The following is an 18,588-nucleotide window of genomic DNA, read 5'->3' on the forward strand; positions in this document are numbered from 1 at the left end:
ATACAGAAAAACATAATGTGTATCTATGAACTAGCTTTTTTCTCCTGTATTGCTGTTTTGGGGTACAAGGTTTTGGCATGACCATGACAATGGATTATGTCCATCATACATTCGGTGTTATTACTGATTACACCTGAAACACCATAGCAAACACAATATAAATCCAGCCTATCCTCTACATTTTCTTCAATAAGTCATTCAGTATCTGATTGATGATGACTTGGATTTAAATTATTGACTGTTTTTTGTAATGTAACCAAGCTAAATGTATTTTAGTCTAAAAAAAATCAAACCTGTGCTAAAATTAGCATTTCTCAGAAGTAAAGACATATCAGTTCCATGGTCTTGCTTGTTTCTCATTCTGTATCTCTCTCTCTCTCCCCCCTCTCCTGCAGTGGTGACTCTATATTCGACACTGGGAGGGCCAGCCATTGCTCATGGCCTCAATGAGACAGAGGTCACACACATAATCACCAGTAAAGACTTGATGCAGAGCCGCCTCAAGGTCAGTCCGCACTCGACTCCTGGCTGAATACTAACAGGCTTTCTTTATTATATTCAGAGCTATGATTGGAAGTTTTTTTTGAAAGGTTACACTTCTTGGGCATTGCTTACCTAACAACTCTATACCATGCTAAACATGGGATAGAGGGAAATAAAGCCTGCTAACATTGGGCTGAGTAATGGAACTGCGTTCTTTTAAATGGAGCTTCATCCCACACCTTTGGGATGTGATGGAGTGGTGTTTGTGATCCAGTTAAGATTTGTTAGCTAACATATTAGTACTAGAGATGGGCCGATTCATTTATTTGAGGGCAATGAAGCTGATACTGAACTTCATTCGTCTTTAAGTTTACAAGAGGACAGAACTTGATCAATCGTGCAGGGCTTCTTGAATCTAACCATGTCTGAAACCCTGTGAAATTCTGTTTACCAGCTATGATTTTCTTTGCAGTATTGTATTTTTTCTTTGCAAGCTAACTGATTCTTAGTACCTGTAAAAGGGGGAAAATAGCATGATTAAAAGTTTCCAGAGCAGAGTTCGATTTGAAATTTTTGTTTTTTTATAATTATATATATATATTTTAAGTAACTGTAACACTTGATTATGTGGTGTAATTACCATAGGTCATTACATATATGTGAACAGTAGGCAACTAACAAGCCCAGTGGACCAAAGAAGGACCAGTAGTTTACGTTTGAATGCTTAGTGTTTACTAGCCACTTGATTGACTGTCTTGGTACAGCTCTTTTATTATATTACATTCAGTACATACCAACAGTGATCCTGAAATGTAATCAAAATGAGACATTCTACAGGCATTTAAAAGTTTAAAAAATCAAGAGAGCAAGGCCTCCGTGTTTTATAGGGCTGGGGCGACGCATCGACATAATCGACGTCATCGATTACAAAAATACATCGATTTGCATAACGTGCGTCGGCGCGTCGTAAACATGGCGGCGCCTGTGGAGAGCATTAGAGGTTTTAGAGGTTAGATCGGGCCCAAAAATTCCAACTGGCTGTTTTCGGGCTGTTTTAATGAGCGAAATATGATCAGAATTATGTTAATTAACACGGTAACATAGAAGCATAGAACTATTATTTAATTAAAATGATTTTTAAGAACAGCTAAACACAGTTCTGCAAGTCAAACGCGGAGGAGTTCACGTGCGAGAGAGAGAGAGAGAGAGAGAGAGAGAGAGATTTGCTTGTTCTACTCACAGGTGAAGGTTCTCTTTGATCTCCTCGTGCTCATATTCTAGTCCCATTCATAATTCTGCAGCTCCCTCAGTGTTTTCTGCCGTATTTTGCGGCTAGCGCGAGCGCTTACAACTGACACCGCGGACCGCGAGGTGCCGCCGCGTTTGTGCCGAATCCGACTCTCTGCTGAATCTGACTCCCGCTTCGCGGACAGAATCGGCACAACACCCCCGCTGTAGAACTGCGGTAGTGAAAACAGCGCTTATAAATAAATTAGTTTAGTTTCACTTTCAGTTTTCGTTATTTTTTTTAAATAAAAATATAATTAAAAAACAGACGCCTACATCTCGGACTATTTTCTGGAGCCCGGGTCGGATTTACGGGCGGGCCTCGGGTCATGTCGGGTTCGGGCAGAGAATCTAAGCTCTAGAGAGCTTGGACTCCGGAGAGCAATCTCCAGCTACAAAAAAACGCCAGCGGGCATCTAAAGTTTGGGAGCATTTCACGCAAAAGGGCAACAATGTGGTCCTCTGCCATACGTGCAAAAGGAGCACTTGAAGCGCAAACATCCAGGAGCACTATGTCAACAGGGTCACACAGTAAGTTACCGTTTACATCAGGGTCTCCGCGGGTGTCCTTAAAAAGACTTAAGGCTGTCTACCAAAGGTTTTAAACCTGCCACAGGCAGAAATTATACATTTTTGGTTTATATTTGTGCATGGCATTTCGCAGTTTCCAGAAACAGTAGCATTATTCATAAGTTCAGGTGTTTAGCTAAGCTAGCTGCCTTAAGTTATTTTAGCTAGCGCCGTCGGCGCTGCGGTGTCACACCGTTTTCTGTCACCGTCGGAATTTTGTGACCAGTGCTCACGGTTATGAGCGTTCATTGGCAAAACGGAAGCTTTCTATACCTACACCTTACCCTCAGCCCTAAACTGAACCGTTTTGGCCAGTCGGGGTAAACATTAGAAACGAACACGTTTCGAATCGGCCAGTGCACCGGTCTGCTGAGAACTACTTGCCAGTGGTCACAAAATCTAGCGGTCACAGAAAACAGTGCAACACACGGTTGTGGTGTATGGGAGCTTATCCATTTTTAGCGTTATAGATCTAAACAACGTGTTGTACATGTAAGTGATTATAAGTGTGGGGTTTGGTTTAGTAGGCTTGTGGTGTTGTTGTTGTTGTTATTATATATAAATATAGTAATTTATCGTTTGCTTTAAAACGTAAAATAATTATTTAAATATGTTTCTCAATGAATAGATTAGTCGACTAATCGAAAAAAATAATCGTTAGAATAATCGTTTAAAAAATAATCGTTAGGGACAGCCCTAGTGTTTTATGTACACTTTTTTCAACCCAGAGAGAACCTGTCCTGATTTGGATCGACTCTGTGATGGCATTCACAGAATGTACTGGTTCCAGGTTATTTTTATAGGACTAAGGTGACATAGTGACAAAAAATGACACATTAAGGAATCTGAGATCCCCAAATGCAACATTCTGCAAGGAACACCGTTCCTTCATCCTAAAATAGATTTGATGTTACTGGGACACTAGCCTGCACTGTAAAATGGTGAAAAGAAAGACCTAAAGAAAATTACAGTGTTATTATAGAAGCATTATCAGAGAATTAGCATTTCTTGTTCTTAAGCTTTTCTTACAGTCAGAATATGGTGTTAAGGACATGCTTTACACATGCATTTCTGGACAATGCCAGGAAATATTTAACTGGCATTGAAAGTTAAAATGAGTAATATTACAAGATTTTACACTAATATGACTCTGGTAACAGTATGTAGCATTATGCACAGTCCTGCTGGCATGCTGAGCCCAGAGTAGCTATGACAGTGGCACTATTCTTCCTATTACAAGCATTAATGCATCATTATGATTTAGGAGCTGCTATTTTGGGGTTCTGTGCAATGATGTTCAGCCACCACATTAAACCCATTCATAGTTGTGAACACACAATAAATCACATACTGGTGAAAACAAACACCTGGACTAGTGGGCAGCCACCTCAGCACTCGGGAAGCAATGTGATTTGTGAAATGTGGTTTTCTTTGCAGCAATTTGAGTCTTCTTTATTTAATTTAACTGGTGAACTGAGAATGCATCTTATAAATTGTAGGCTAGTGTTGCAGTAATATCAATTCTGTCGTAATATGATGGGAAGCCAGTGTTCTTTGCAGAATGTAGCATTTTCTACAGTGAAGTCATCTCAGAGTTGCTTGTATAACTGGCCTTGATGTCACTGTAGAGGCTTAAGGCACATTCCAACTGCGGTAGTTGTTTCTTGTAAAGTGGACTACACTGGTTACTCAAACCACTGGGGGTGAAAATGTTCTTTTAGAAGAGAACTTCAGACTGTGTAGGGAGAATTCAACAGTTCATCAAAGTTCATTTGATTGACATAATGTTGTTTAAAGATGATGTTCCAAATAAAGGCAAACAACAAACTGCTCTTCCCCTTTTTAAATTTTTTAGTGACTATCTCTGTATATATAGCTTTTATTTATTATTTTCTATGTTTTGATTTTTTGTTGTTTTATATGTTCTACATCAATATCTTTAAGCTTTAGCTTAAAATGTATATATTCTTTTCACGTTTTACTTTATTTGTTATCAAAGTATCTCACTCCTAGTTGTATCATTTATAACTGTGTATGAGACAAACTTTTTTTTATTATTTCATGCACATACACTTTTCTGTTTTCCTTTTTTGCACTTCTGATATCTGTTTTGCTTTTGTAATGAATTTAAAACAAAACATTTTAAAGCAATTGTTCAAACTGTCTATCTTTCTTTTCTCCCTTCTCAACAGGAGATTGTGCTGGATGTGCCAAAGCTGCAGCACATCATCCTCGTGGACCGTAAGCCCACCAGCTGGCCTGGTTTACCCAGGGGCATTCAGGTCCACAGCATGGCCTCTGTGCAGGACCTGGGGGCCAAGCCTGAGAACAGTAAGGCCTGTTAATGTTGGACTCCTAATTATTTAACAGTTTTACTTAAAGTGGATTTGTTAGAATAATTGGTGAAATTTTTTATTGTTTTGGCCCTTATGTATCTCCTGTTCTCTCCTTTTCTTCCTTACGTTTGCAGTGGCTGTACAACGTCAGCGTCCCCTCCCCCATGATATTGCTGTGATCATGTACACCAGTGGCTCTACAGGCATTCCCAAAGGAGTCATGATCTCCCATAGCAACATCATTGCTGGAGTAACTGGCATGGCTGAACGCATCCCTGGCCTGGAGTAAGGCTGCTTTTGTTGCTCTGTCTGTGTGTCAATCAGACACTTCGTATTGAGTTATTTTACTGTCTTTTAAACCATTTTTATTGGGTGAAAGAATGCTAAAGATTAATTCTAACAAAACTAAACACTAATATCTAGAAATGAGCTGCCAGTACCTTTTTTTAATGCTGGAACGTTTTGTTATTTACTTAAGACGTCATGGCAGCTACCTTCAGTTCAGTTTTTATTACAGCCAACCCTAGTAAATGAAATGAATTTTAAAAGGTTTTCCTAAATGTTTATGTAGTAAAATCTGCAGATGTGTGCATAACAAATATCAGTTAGCTGCAAGGGCCCACTTTTATTTTAGGCTTTATTTAAAATGCCACCTCTCCATGTGTGTTAATTTGGGTGTCTGTGTTGTCTAACTCATCTATATATTTGTTTGTTTCTGCTTGACAGTGAGAAGGATACCTATATCGGCTACCTGCCTCTGGCTCATGTGCTCGAGCTCAGTGCTGAACTGGTGTGTGTATCTCATGGCTGCCGCATTGGATACTCATCACCGCAGACACTCGCTGACCAGGTACACAAACACACACACACAAACATCTCTGCTACCTTAAATAAAAGTATAGACAGTATAGACATCTGCTGTTCTCTTTGCTTGTGTTACAAAATTTCTTTATCTCACAGTCAACCAAAATTAAAAAAGGCAGCAAAGGAGACACAAGTGTCCTAAAGCCAACGCTGATGGCAGCTGTACCGGTAAGGATGCAGCACATTTTGATAACTTATTTATCTAGATAGTCTTATCCTTGTCTATTCTATTTTTTTCTCTTTTTTTTTCTTGTATGATTTTTTTCTTATTGTCTTTCTGGTTTTAGGAAATCATGGATCGTATTTATAAGAATGTGATGGTTAAAGTGGATGATATGAGCCGTTTTCAGAAGACTCTATTTGTGCTGGCCTACAACTACAAAATGGAGCAAATATCTAGAGGATATGGCACTCCACTGTGTGACAAGTATGTCTTTCTCTCTCTTTATCTTTTGCACTCTTGCAATCTACTACAAACACTTCACCCCCAGGTGTTTTGCATGCTCATCAAGATTCAAAGAGACAATTACCTCTGTTTTGCAAGTTAAAAGACAACATTTAGGTGAATGAGTTAAAGACTGCATTAGGAAAATTGGGGAAAAAATATAGAAAAAATAGCCTTGCCCTGAAAAGAGACATGCAGGATATACTTATACATTTTGAATTAAATGTATGAAAATACATTTATATTTTAAAGCCCTGTTGCCAATATTTGTCTCTGTGTGTAGTTTGGTTTTCAGAAAGGTGCGCTCGTTGCTGGGGGGGAACACGCGGGTGCTGCTGTCTGGAGGAGCTCCACTGTCTGCAGCTACTCAGCGCTTCATGAACATCTGTTTCTGCTGCCCTGTGGGTCAGGGCTATGGTCTTACAGAAACCTGCGGAGCTGGCACAATCAGCGACAGTAAGATTAAACACTGTACACAGCAGACAAAGTAATAGATATTACTGTATTGACTTAAAATGTTCTATGCAGAAAGTGATCCCTTTACCTTGAGGTCTGTTAAAATTGTTTAAAAGACTTTATATATGAAACAAATTGAAAACTTATTTCATTGTAAAATGCATGTGTGTTTTGTGTGTTCAGTGTTCGACTACAGTACAGGTCGTGTTGGAGCTCCTCTGGTCTGCTCTGAGATCATGCTTAAGGACTGGGAGGAAGGTGAGTACTTATCACACACAGATTACACTGTGATTCACTTTGTTATTCATATTTATTGATGATTGTTTTTTTTTTTTTTGGATTTCTATTTTAAGGCGGTTACTATAGCACAGACAAGCCCAATCCACGAGGGGAGATTCTGATTGGTGGGCCAAACGTTACCATGGGTTATTATAAAAATGAGGCGAAGAACAAAGAGGACTTCTTTGTGGATAAAAACGGTCAGCGCTGGTTCTGCACAGGGGACATCGGAGAGTTTGGGCCTGACGGCTGCCTCAAGATCATCGGTAAGGAGACACAAACACACACGCTATCTACTTATTTAGAACGTAGGATTATATTCATCAGTATTCATATCCTGTACAGTAGTTTTAGGCACTTAATTAAATTATTTTAAATGTCTCTAAGCAATAAACGCAGTAAAAAAAAATCTAATTTTAAAGAAATGTAACAAAAATCAATGTACAATGTTTATGTGTGTGTGTGTAGATCGTAAGAAGGACCTAGTGAAGCTTCAGGCTGGGGAGTATGTGTCCCTGGGGAAAGTGGAGGCTGCACTGAAAAACTGCCCTCTCATCGACAACATATGTGCATATGCCAACAGGTAACCACACACACTTGTTAAAAGCACAGTATACTGGTATAGACGATAATCACACATTGTGGCAAAGTGAAATATAATCCAACTGTATGTATCTGTATGAAAGTACAATCTAATCCTTGCAGCAATCTTTTTCTCCCTTTTCTCTCTTTTTTTGAACCACTTTCTCCTCTTTTAGTGATGAATCATACGTGATCAGCTTTGTGGTGCCCAATCAAAAGCAGCTGCAAGCACTGGCTGAGCAGAAGGGGGTGAAAGGATCCTGGGAGGAGATCTGTAACCGCCCTGACATGGAGAAGGAGGTGCTGCACATAATCACAGAAGCTGCCGTTACTGGTAAGAACATTCAGTGCATTTTTTGGGCCTTGCAGGATCTACACAGTGCTCTAATGATGCTAGCTAATTGATTTTCTATAAGTATGGTAGTGGTAGTGTCTGACATTTAGTAAATGAAGCCAGATTAAGCTTTATTGGGCAAGTTCCTGGCAAGAGATGAAGAAACTACAGTTCTAAATCAAATACAAGCTCTTTAGTGATGTTCTCTCTGTCTCTAGCTAAACTGGAGCGTTTTGAGATCCCCAAAAAGATCCGCCTCAGTGCAGAGGCATGGACTCCAGAGACGGGCCTAGTGACGGACGCCTTCAAGCTCAAACGCAAAGAGCTGAAAACCCATTACCAGGAGGACATCGAGAGAATGTACGGGGGCAAATGAGAGAAAGAAAGGGTGAACGTGGCAGAGGGGGAGAATTCAGGATCTAAAGCCCACTTGCACACATCCTTCTCCTGCTACGATCAAATTATCAACACTTGAATCTTTGCTACATTGAGGTATCTGTTCTTGCCTGACCAAAAATATATAAAGAAATAAAACAACAACAACAAAGCCAACACCAAGAAAAGGTCAGCTGATCAACTGCTAATGAATTGTTAGCTGCTAATGCATAATTATAGCAGCTCACCTCCCTCGGTAAGCAGGATGAGATGACCATTGAGGAGAAACTTCTTGGAGACTCACAGCACAGAGATTTGTATGAAAGAATATTATAAAGATGCTAAAAAAAAAAAAAAACTTCCGCCACCAAACCCTTCTCTTATCTGACGGTCCTTGAGGAATCGGGATCACGCTATGCTTTTCTCCACTTGGGATCTCAAAACGACGGATGTTACATGGACGAACCAGCTGTATTATTTGTCAGGAAAACGGTAGGGTTGACTCTGAGCTCACCGGCTTGAGTCTTATGCAGGGAAACCTTTTTTACAGTTGGGTTATGCTTTTGCTTGTTTTTTTATGTTTTTTTTTTTCAGTTTCTATGCTTGTTTGTTTGTACTGTTCCACCGTTCAATGAATATCTTGTGTCTTGTGAAATCAAGCCTTGAGAGATTTGAATGTGAAGGCCTATTACACTCTTTGTTTCCAGATTACTACTTGGTAGTTAGTATGTTTTTGTATTTTTTCCTCAAAGTTTTCCTTTGTGACTCCTGTTTTACCTTGATCCCAAAGTTTGTTACAAAGAATGGCTGTTTACCTTTGCTCTTGGACAAGGTATCGATGACTCCAATCATGATGATGATGGGGATTATAATGATGAGTGTGATGTGGATGATAATAATATACTGTATTATACTATTTGTAGTAATGTGTGCTATGTGCTTGGCTCTTGAGCCACTTTGATGAGAATTTTTAATGTTCAGTAGTAAATCAGTAACTTAGATCAGGACCCACTTTCCCTACTAGCATTGTAGTGTCAGAGATTAAAGATCATCTAAAGACGTAGTTTAGCAGTGCTAACAGTGCTAACATGGCATATAGTAAGAGAAAACTAACACATACTGAAGCCCAGCTCTTATGCTAATGGCTAGTTTCAGTAGTTATGATAACTGCTAATTGGCTCACTGCTTAGTCGTGTTTTGCTAGCTCCCATTCATTGTTGGTGATTCTAAACGCTGCCGTTTGTGTCTGGTTGCTGCCATTCATTGTTAGCCACAATGTTAGCCACAGTACTGTGCAGGTTGAACTAACTGTCTGTTTAAGATGGTAGAAACTGTTAAATGAATTTGGTTATAAAACGCTGCCACGTCTATGCTTTGGGGAACGCTCCTCCCTCAAATGTGCTCTTTTATAACAGTTGCAGCCAAGTTGGACAGTCTTTACAGAGCATTTGCACAAAATCTATTCTGCACAACTGCTGTACTTTGTACGCAGTGCTCCCACTGGGATGGTTGAAGACGGCACAAAAGCCATTGATACCGATACATTGAAGCCTTGTGTATTGTTCACCTCAAATACATGTAAACGGAAAGCATGTGAATAAAAACATTGAGGTTCGTAAACACTGTGCCACGGAAGTCATAAAGCAATACCTTTACATTTAAGCACATTGCTGCTGTAAATTTCATAATTTCATGTTTAGCATTCGAGAGAGACTTAGAATTGTGATTGTCCTCACCATTTATTAAAATGTAGATTAATTAGCTTTTATATCATTATATTTGACGAAGATCGAGGATCAATGCTGTGTTTCCTATTTCCCTACTTTGAGCTGCACTGTTAGAGACTGTAGCACAATTGCCGTAAAAAAAAACAAGCAAAGAATAAATCCATTTTTCAATTTAATCCATTTATTTGGTTTAATAGTCAAATAAATTATTTTACCTTTTATTTTATTTTATTTTATTTTACCTTATTTTATTTCAACTCGTATACTGAAATATAATGAACTGTTAAGTCATATCAGAATATTCTGACCATCTCCTTGTTACTATTACTCTCACTGTCCATCTTATCAGCTTTACTGAGCATATAAATTGTAACACTTGTAGTTTTGTAATTACAGATTGTAGATCTGTATCTGTTTCTCTGCATACTTTATCCTCCTTCGTTAGAATCCCACAGAAAACCAGAGAGCAGGTACTCCTTGGGTGGTGGAACTTTCTCAGGACTGCAGTGACACTGACATGACACAGCAGTGCTGCTGGAGTTTTTAAACACTGTGTTTACTTACTGTCCTCTATGTTTAACACTCCTACCTATAGCTGCTCCACCTTGTAAATGTAAAGTCAGATACAGAAGCTTTGAATCTGTTGCTGCACAGTTTGCGTTGGTCATCCTCTAGTTCTTCATCAGTGCTCACAGAATGCTGAGGGGTTTAAAAACTCCAGCACTGCTGAGTCTGATCCATCCATACCAGCACATATTATAGAACTACAGAGTACTCTTTATATAATCAGTGGAGCTGAATAATTAATAAAAACTGACATAATGCAATACAGTTCTTCCCCTAATGTTAGCACCACCTTAATTTAGATAAGCTAACATTTACTCACGTCCGAGTTGCCTCAGTTCTGTAATGTTTGTCCAACCCTTTAGCTACAACAGAACACATTTGTGGGCGGAGCCAAGAAAGGTAATCAGGGATCCTGTATAAAAGCAATGTATTGCCCAGGTTGTAGTCGGTTTTGGAGGAGAGAATCTTATCAGCGAGTGTTGATAACTTTAAAACCAGCAAGCTTATTAATCACTTCACAACATGAAGGTGTCTACATACATGTGTTTGTGTGTGTGTGTGTTTGAGAGTATGATTGTGCATTTTTGTATCTCTTATTAATATTCTAAACTAAGTATTCATTCTATTCTAACTTGAAACAAAGATTGTGTGTATGTTGTTACATAACCCCCCTGCTCCCTCCAACCAACCCCCATTAATTAGCCTTCTCCTTAAACTCACCTAGCTACCTATGTATCTCTGTATCAGACTGTAACTAAAAACCAACTGTAACTATTTCATCACCAGAACAATAATGCAATACTACACAGGATAAAAAATATATATGTATAAATATATATACTGTATATTGCTTTAAGTCTGTGCAAATGTCAAGCCTTTATCCCCTTAACAATAGCAGAACTTTTCATAAGACGTCAACCGGTATATTGCATGGATGTTTACAAAGGAGCGAAAACGTGTCAGGTTAATGTAGTTAAATGCCTTGTAGAGACCTTTTTCCAAAGGTTGAGGTTGTAGTCGGGCTCCCAGATGTTTTGGAGACCACTGTAAATTGCATTCTTATTTTTTTTTTCCTTTTTGATATTGTATTAGAGTCCATCTTGATATTGATATTGTCATAGTAGTTAGTCGTTAGTCACCAACAAGGATAAAAGTATAAAATGAATGTGCAATAAGTATCTGTTACTCCATTATGTACTTAGAAACGCACATTTTTAGATTTTTACGCCCAAGAGCAGGAATGTCTAGACCTCTCTTGGTGTTTTTAAGTTGGAGAGGTACATACATAGTAGTTTTTTGGCTTATTTCACAGGATTACTGCACCAAAATGTATTTGTCAGCTCTGTTTTATCTGGCATTGTGTAGGTCAAATCATGGTAACTGATGAGTGATAATTTGACTGGTGATGCTATTGGCTGATTTGATGCAACTTGTGGGGGTGCACTGATATGGGTAATTACAGAGCCAATACTGATATCAATATAATGTTTGAGTTGAGTGTGTATATATATCCGCCGTCGCCAATAAAATGTATAAATTTAGTATCAAATGTAAAAAATGATAGCTGCAAAAATATAACTTTAATTTTTGTTGTAGATTTACAAATGCAGTAAAATGTAAAAATTGAGATATTTTAGCTGTAGATACAACGTAGAATTTAGTGCAGTATCAAAGCATCACTCAAACTTTACGTTTCTTCCAGAGTTCTATAAATAGTATCTGTAAAATACTCACAAACATCCATACAATACAATATGAACATCTGTCTGATGCCAATAATGATCAGCCACAGTGGCTTTTCTTAATGTATATGTGTGTGCGTGTATGGGGACCCTAAACACATCCCCCCCATCTGTCAGGTCATATTGTATGTAAGATAGAAATGAAGAATAGTTTAATAAATGTAATATATATGTATGTATGTAAGGAAATTATGATGATAATTTAAGCTGTACAGAACAATAAAGAAACCATGTTTAAACAACAACAACATAGTAAAGTAAAGTGTGTTCAGGTATAATATTCTAGAGTAGAGAGTAGTATAAGCAACAAATTTTAACTAAAGTTGACATACATAATTTTCTAAATGCTCTAAAAAAATGTCAGATTTTTGTTCATTAATTTATTTTCTTACAAAAATCACACTCGCAGGGGGTCGCTAGACATTTCAGAATGTTAAGCACAGCACCTTATACTGTTAGTATCAAGATATGGTTCTGATTCACTATCCACATCTGATCCAAATCCAATATCGTGCATCCCTTACAAATTGTGCTGCAAAATTATATTTGGACGCCAGGAACCAAAATTCAGAGTTTTGCAACCAAAATATCTGTACTGTAATGGTAGGGCTATCCACATATTCAGTCAATAACTGATATAAAATTTTACCAAACTGTTTTTTATGTTATTATTATTTTATTATAAGATTAAACCTGCCATTGTATAATGTAATTATGTAATTGTTAATTTGTAGCACTTCAAAACATCAATTAGATACAATTACTTAAATAGCCCTGGGTGATATGGTAAAAAATATATATATATTTAAAGTTAAAAACATTTGCACGATACATAGTGTGTATTGTGATATTCTGACGTGCAGACAAAATTCATCAGTAGCTGTAGATTAATTGTTATTTATGTAAATTCAGCCTACATTTGACCATATGCACAATATACTCAGAAAAGTATATTGTGTATTATGATACAATTAATCACAATAGATTGAATTTTTGTCGTCATATTACCCAGCCATACTCAGCATACTCTAATTTTAGGATTAACACTGACAAAATTCCACTGTCATGCTCATGTGTTAAACCAAGAGACGTTGATTTCAAACTTCCAACATTTTTTTTATTTTACCCAGCGCACTTACTTTTTCTTAGCTTTGTTTGTGTTCTTCTAACTCTTGCAGATTTTCCAGCCTGATTTCTTAAGCATATTAGTTGAAGTCCAGTTGCACTTTGTGCGGCTGAGCTGATAAGAATTCTACTTGCATTAGCTTGCCTTCAGATGTTCCTTTATTGTTGTTGTTTTTTTACATTGCGTCCAAACACGTGGACCAAAATGGTCTGAAAGTGGCTCAAAAGCAAGTGAGCGTCTTGAAATAGTTGACTGCCTTTTTGTAGGTGATGAGTATGATGAATTTTAGGTTTTCACTCTTCTCTCTGTTAATCTAGACCAATTTGGATCTGAATCCACAAGAAGACATTGTTACAATGAGCTAATGGGCTAAAAATGACTGACCCGAACACTTCCAGCCATTCCATTTTAGAGCCTGGCCCATACTACACGATTTGTGACCAATGCTAATTTTAAAGAGCTAATACTTCTGCTAACCTGTGATTTACTCAATGATACGATTATTAAGTAGCAACAGTTTTAACCATTTCCACAGCAACAGGAACTCACAAAGTCCTTAAAATAGTTAATAGGGATTATTATAGCAGTTTTGTTGATTGTCTGCTAATTGGCTCTTAACTCTCGAACTCACTGAATTAAACACTGGCATACAAGCATTAAACCACTAAATATTGCCTAATTTATAAACATTCTTAAAGTACAGATGTCCCTCGGTATTGGCGCATTATCAGTGGAATATTGTGGCCATATATGTGACACTTACTGTGGGCTTTATTCGAAACCAACACTAGCCAGTGTGCTCCAAAAACGGTTTCCCCATTGAAGTGGTAAATGCTTACAGTACATCTCGATAGTGTGTATGAACCCATGAATGTGATAGATGAGGTGTGTTGGGAGAGCCTATGTATGATGTCTTTATATGAGAGCCTGTGTGAGATCCTCAACACATTTTGCTTTTAATCTCCATGTTTTTTTTTTTGGCCGAAGGAAGCTGTGTTTTAGCATGAACTGCTATCTTGTGGTAATGCACAGGACGGCGCGCAAAATGCACTTCAGATCATAAGGAAATTGTAAAAACTGAACGGATACTGAGTGTTTACGCTTTGCAGAAAAAGCCCAGCCGGATATCGGCAACGTGAGGACTAAAATGAATTTCACTGCCTGCCTGTTTCTATTGCAGTGACAGCAATCCGAAAGAACTGAAAAAGACATGATGTACACTCCTTTTATCACACAGACTGTAAATATGTATTGTTTTTTTTCCAGGGATAAAAAAAATCCATTCTCTTACATTCTATTGTAATCAAGTCATACCTCTTTTTAAATGTATTTACTCATTTTTTTGGTTGTTGTTTTGTTTTGTTTTGTTTTTTTGTATTGATCATTCTTGGGGTCTTATCTCCTTGGTGGAATTACTGCCTTGTGAGGTTCTAGCAGATGTGTCCTACTTTTTATTTATTTGGAATTTGGCCTTGAAAATTACTGTATGTCATTAAGAATAAAGGTTTGTGACCGTTCCAATGGCTCCTTCATTTCACAATGCGTCTTTTTTTTTTTTTTTTTTTTTTTTACAGAATTTTTATATTGTTTGGGCCATCTTATGGCGTCACACCAATGTCAAAAGTTGAGGACGCAAATACAGGATGTAAAGGTAGGATAAACAATAGAAGAAAAAGAACTGGTGTTCTGCCGAAATCTGACTCCCCTTTACACACAATGATGTTATGCAGCAGTACGGACACCACAAATTATGTCTGTGATTTATGTATCTACCAAGATTTACTGAATTATTTATAATTAAGAAAAATAAAAGGAATATGAAGGTAATGTGTTACATTTATTCCACTGTCAGAATTCAGCACAACATAGAGAAAGGCGCTTTGCTAAATTGACAACATTCTACAAAGTATGGAGAGACACAGCATAAATAGGTGTTGTTACCAGGGTTGTGCAATTCAATTAATGTATTTGAATTAAAGCCACCCTACAGTATGTTGAATTGAATTTTAATTGAAACTAATTGGAAGTGAATGAATTACATTAGGCATACTTTCATTTAATGTTAAATAATTAGCAATATCTTTATTTCAAAGTAAGTAAATAAAAAATGATTGTATTATTTGTAAAGTTCTCTAGGGGGTTACACTCTTGAATCTAATGGTCATCAGTTCCTCAAATAGCCTAATATATTTAGACAACATGTTAAAGACTTGGATCTTGATCTGTTTTATAGATTTATAATTTTTTGTAAATGTTATAAATGTTCTCTTTTGTTTGCAATATCAGATTATTTTTTGCAAATGGGGATTTTTTCTTTCGTTTTATTTCCTCATCAGCATTAAAGACCCCAATTTGACTCCATATAAAGGCTTATTGTTAAATACACCTTAAATATGTGTTATGAATTTCTTAGAATTATAATTGCAATTCCGCTTTCTGTTTGCAATCTCAATTCAAACTCTAATTTAAGAGTTGAATTGGAAGGTAGGGGTCGTTCTCAATTCAGTTCTGAAATTTGTACAACCCTGTTTTTTTACAGCCCATGTTAATTTTAAATAGGTTCCAATTGGGACCGGGCATTTTAGGATGAACATACAAGGCCCCACATGAGTGTATTTTCCATGACAGTGAAAATGCAGGGTAAGGAAACGTTTTACCAAAACCTTTTACCAAAATTTACCAAAATCTTAACTTTTGCAAAGAAAAAGGAAGTTGGCCCGTACGGGGATCGAACCCGCGACCTTGGCGTTATTAGCACCACGCTCTAACCAACTGAGCTAACCGGCCATGAAAGCACAGCTTATTAAAGCGATTATGAACCTTTAAGTAAAGCGGCGAAAGCTAGATTTTTATATTGTGTTTATATATGTGTAGAACAAAAGTAAATATTTGTTTACACTGTTAATATTATTATTAGCGCATTTTCCGTTACAAAGTAATCTTAACATTGATTTAATAACATAGTTAAAGAATTACAACATATCAGCTTCGTTAACCTAGAAAATAAGAAATGTTAATAATTTCTAATAATGTTAAATCTGTTTACAGCAGGATATTTATTGAGGTTATAACTATTCAGTGAGGCTATAAAAATTATATTTATGTCGCTGAACGTTAGCTAGCCTGGGTTTGTATTGACTGATTAAAGGCAGAGTGAACACATCCGGGCTTAAGACCTCGTGGCGCAACGGTAGCGCGTCTGACTCCAGATCAGAAGGTTGCGTGTTCAAATCACGTCGGGGTCAAACTTTTTAAAAAATGTTTTAGAAAATCATTCTTAAATCATTAATCATTTGTGGAATTACTGCCTTGTTAGGTTACAGCAGACCATATTAACGGTTCTATCAGGGTGGCTTATTGGTTGCCAGATAATCAACACCAGAATCAGTGTTCACTCATAACTTGGGCTTTTTACGAAAAAAAGACAACGGAGCTAATCATGTAAACTGTGATGAGACTGTTTCTGAGCCCCGGATTTTTACACAAGTTACCCAGGCAACGCCCCTGCTAAATAGTGGTAAAACAGGAGTGAATTCAGACACTAAAGTTACCTTATCATTATCATACGCCAGCACCGGTCGCATAAACACACAGGTGAGTGGTTGAGCCGTGTTTAAAACTTCATAAACACACGAGCTGAGTTCTGAATTAAAGTTAGTGAAGCTCTGAGATGATTTATAAGTAGTTTCTCGGCCTGGTATATTTACGCTGATTAAAAAATAATCCTCACATTATTGAACTAACTTACATGAAGAAACCCAGAAATTAATAGCGGCTAGCAGTGTTGCCAGATTGGGTGGTTTCGAGCCAAATGTAGAGTTGTGTCTGGATGAAACGCTGTGATTTGACGGGGTGCATTGAACTCATTAGTGTTGTATTTAGATATCTAACCATGCAGAGCCAGAGCTTTCCTGCTGATGGAAATTTAAAGCTGTGTTTATGTTCGTTATTACATATGAATATTTATTTATTTATTTAATTGCTTGCAAGATTATTTTATGTACTTTATTTTCTTTTTTTGGTTTGTGTGTCCAGTGATACAATGTACAAAACACATCATACAAACATGCAGAAATACTCATTTAAATATTGTTTTTTTGTAATTAGTGATATTTAAGGTATTTTATTTAAAATCATGTAAAATCACTGTAAACATGTTGATATGATGAACATCAGCTTTTTGGATGGTTTTCTCAGTATTTTGGCAGATTTGAAACACACTTTACCCAGTGAATTGGTTTTATCTGAATCCCACTGTAACTCTGGCAACCCTGATGGCTAGCTGTCCGCTCCGTTTCGGCTGTTGCTTAGTAGCGAGACCCGCAATGCATTTTGGGACACATTTAGCTCGCTTTGTAAACAGCGATGTTTATTTAGATATCTTATATGTATATGCATATTATGTCTATGTTTTTACTATAAATCATTATGCATTATGGGAGTTTTAAGTGCCCTCAGACAGTAAAAAAAAAAACGTCTGACTTTCTCAATAGAGCCCTACTAGTAAATAGGGAGCCATTTCATTCACACTTCCCTTTTAATTTATTCTCTCTCAAATTAATTTTTCTTTAGAAAGTTCTTCAAACATGATAAAAACACACATTTATCATTGCTACCTGCTACTGCAGCGTTAACCAATAAAATAAATCTTAAAAGACGATAAAAAAAAGGTGGGCTCGTCCGGGATTTGAACCCGGGACCTCTCGCACCCTAAGCGAGAATCATACCCCTAGACCAACGAGCCAGCGGTGCGGATGATCATTTAGCTACGGCCTATAAAGTTGACTATGTGGTGGAGCTAATTTACATGGTAATGGATTAATTCAGTCGACATTGATTCAAAATAAATAAAAAACTATTACAGCACATATTGTGTACTGGGCTTGGTAGTATTTACGTGTATACCCTATAAAATAGCCTTAAATTTCGTTACTCACTGTTTCTGTTTTTTATTCTTATTATGTTGTAATATATATTTATTTAATTGTATATATTTATATGTGTTTTGTCAGTGAATGTAAAGACACGTGGCACTTTGTAATAGTTTTTTAAAAAGATGTCATTTTAATTTCTGTCCGGCAGATGGCGACAAAAGCCCTGCTGAAAACTCCAACTCAAGGCCAGTCTACGCTGGTCTGGTTTCAGAGGTCTAAGCTGGTATTTAATGGTAGATATGGGTATAAAAACACAGTACCAGTCAAAAGTTTGGACATATTCTTATTAATATTTGCTCATAATTTTTATTATTTACTACACTACAGATTAATATTAAAGACTTATAAACAATGAAGAAACAAATTTATGCAATTAGGTAGTAGACAAAAAGGTGTGTGGTACGGAGCCCATGTACAAAAAAAAATGCATGGCCCAGACTTATTAAGGGGTGGGAAGTGTGCCAATGACTTAATTATCTCA

General features: G+C 37.1%; 1 protein-coding gene and 2 non-coding genes across 3 annotated transcripts in view; 2 read left to right on the forward strand and 1 right to left on the reverse strand.

The window, feature by feature from the left end:
* Positions 1–14,690, forward strand: part of acsl3b (acyl-CoA synthetase long chain family member 3b) — a 30,362-nt gene extending 15,672 nt beyond the window's left edge. The window contains exons 5-16 of the mRNA XM_022678995.2: positions 396–505; positions 4,533–4,671; positions 4,811–4,961; positions 5,403–5,526; positions 5,637–5,708; positions 5,828–5,967; positions 6,269–6,441; positions 6,625–6,699; positions 6,795–6,986; positions 7,189–7,303; positions 7,479–7,636; positions 7,855–14,690. Of these exons, the coding sequence (XP_022534716.2) occupies positions 396–505; positions 4,533–4,671; positions 4,811–4,961; positions 5,403–5,526; positions 5,637–5,708; positions 5,828–5,967; positions 6,269–6,441; positions 6,625–6,699; positions 6,795–6,986; positions 7,189–7,303; positions 7,479–7,636; positions 7,855–8,012 (1,607 nt within the window). The 3' untranslated portion in view covers positions 8,013–14,690. The remainder of the gene's footprint in view (positions 1–395; positions 506–4,532; positions 4,672–4,810; positions 4,962–5,402; positions 5,527–5,636; positions 5,709–5,827; positions 5,968–6,268; positions 6,442–6,624; positions 6,700–6,794; positions 6,987–7,188; positions 7,304–7,478; positions 7,637–7,854) is intronic.
* Positions 14,691–16,346: 1,656 nt separating this feature from the next.
* trnaw-cca (transfer RNA tryptophan (anticodon CCA)) lies at positions 16,347–16,418 on the forward strand. Its single transcript has one exon. It is a non-coding gene; the product is annotated as a tRNA-Trp (tRNA).
* Positions 16,419–17,845: 1,427 nt separating this feature from the next.
* Positions 17,846–17,917, reverse strand: trnap-agg (transfer RNA proline (anticodon AGG)). Its single transcript has one exon. It is a non-coding gene; the product is annotated as a tRNA-Pro (tRNA).
* Between the last annotated feature and the right edge of the window lie 671 nt (positions 17,918–18,588).

This window comes from Astyanax mexicanus, chromosome 4 (genome assembly GCF_023375975.1).
Source record: "Astyanax mexicanus isolate ESR-SI-001 chromosome 4, AstMex3_surface, whole genome shotgun sequence".
NCBI lineage: Eukaryota > Metazoa > Chordata > Actinopteri > Characiformes > Acestrorhamphidae > Astyanax > Astyanax mexicanus.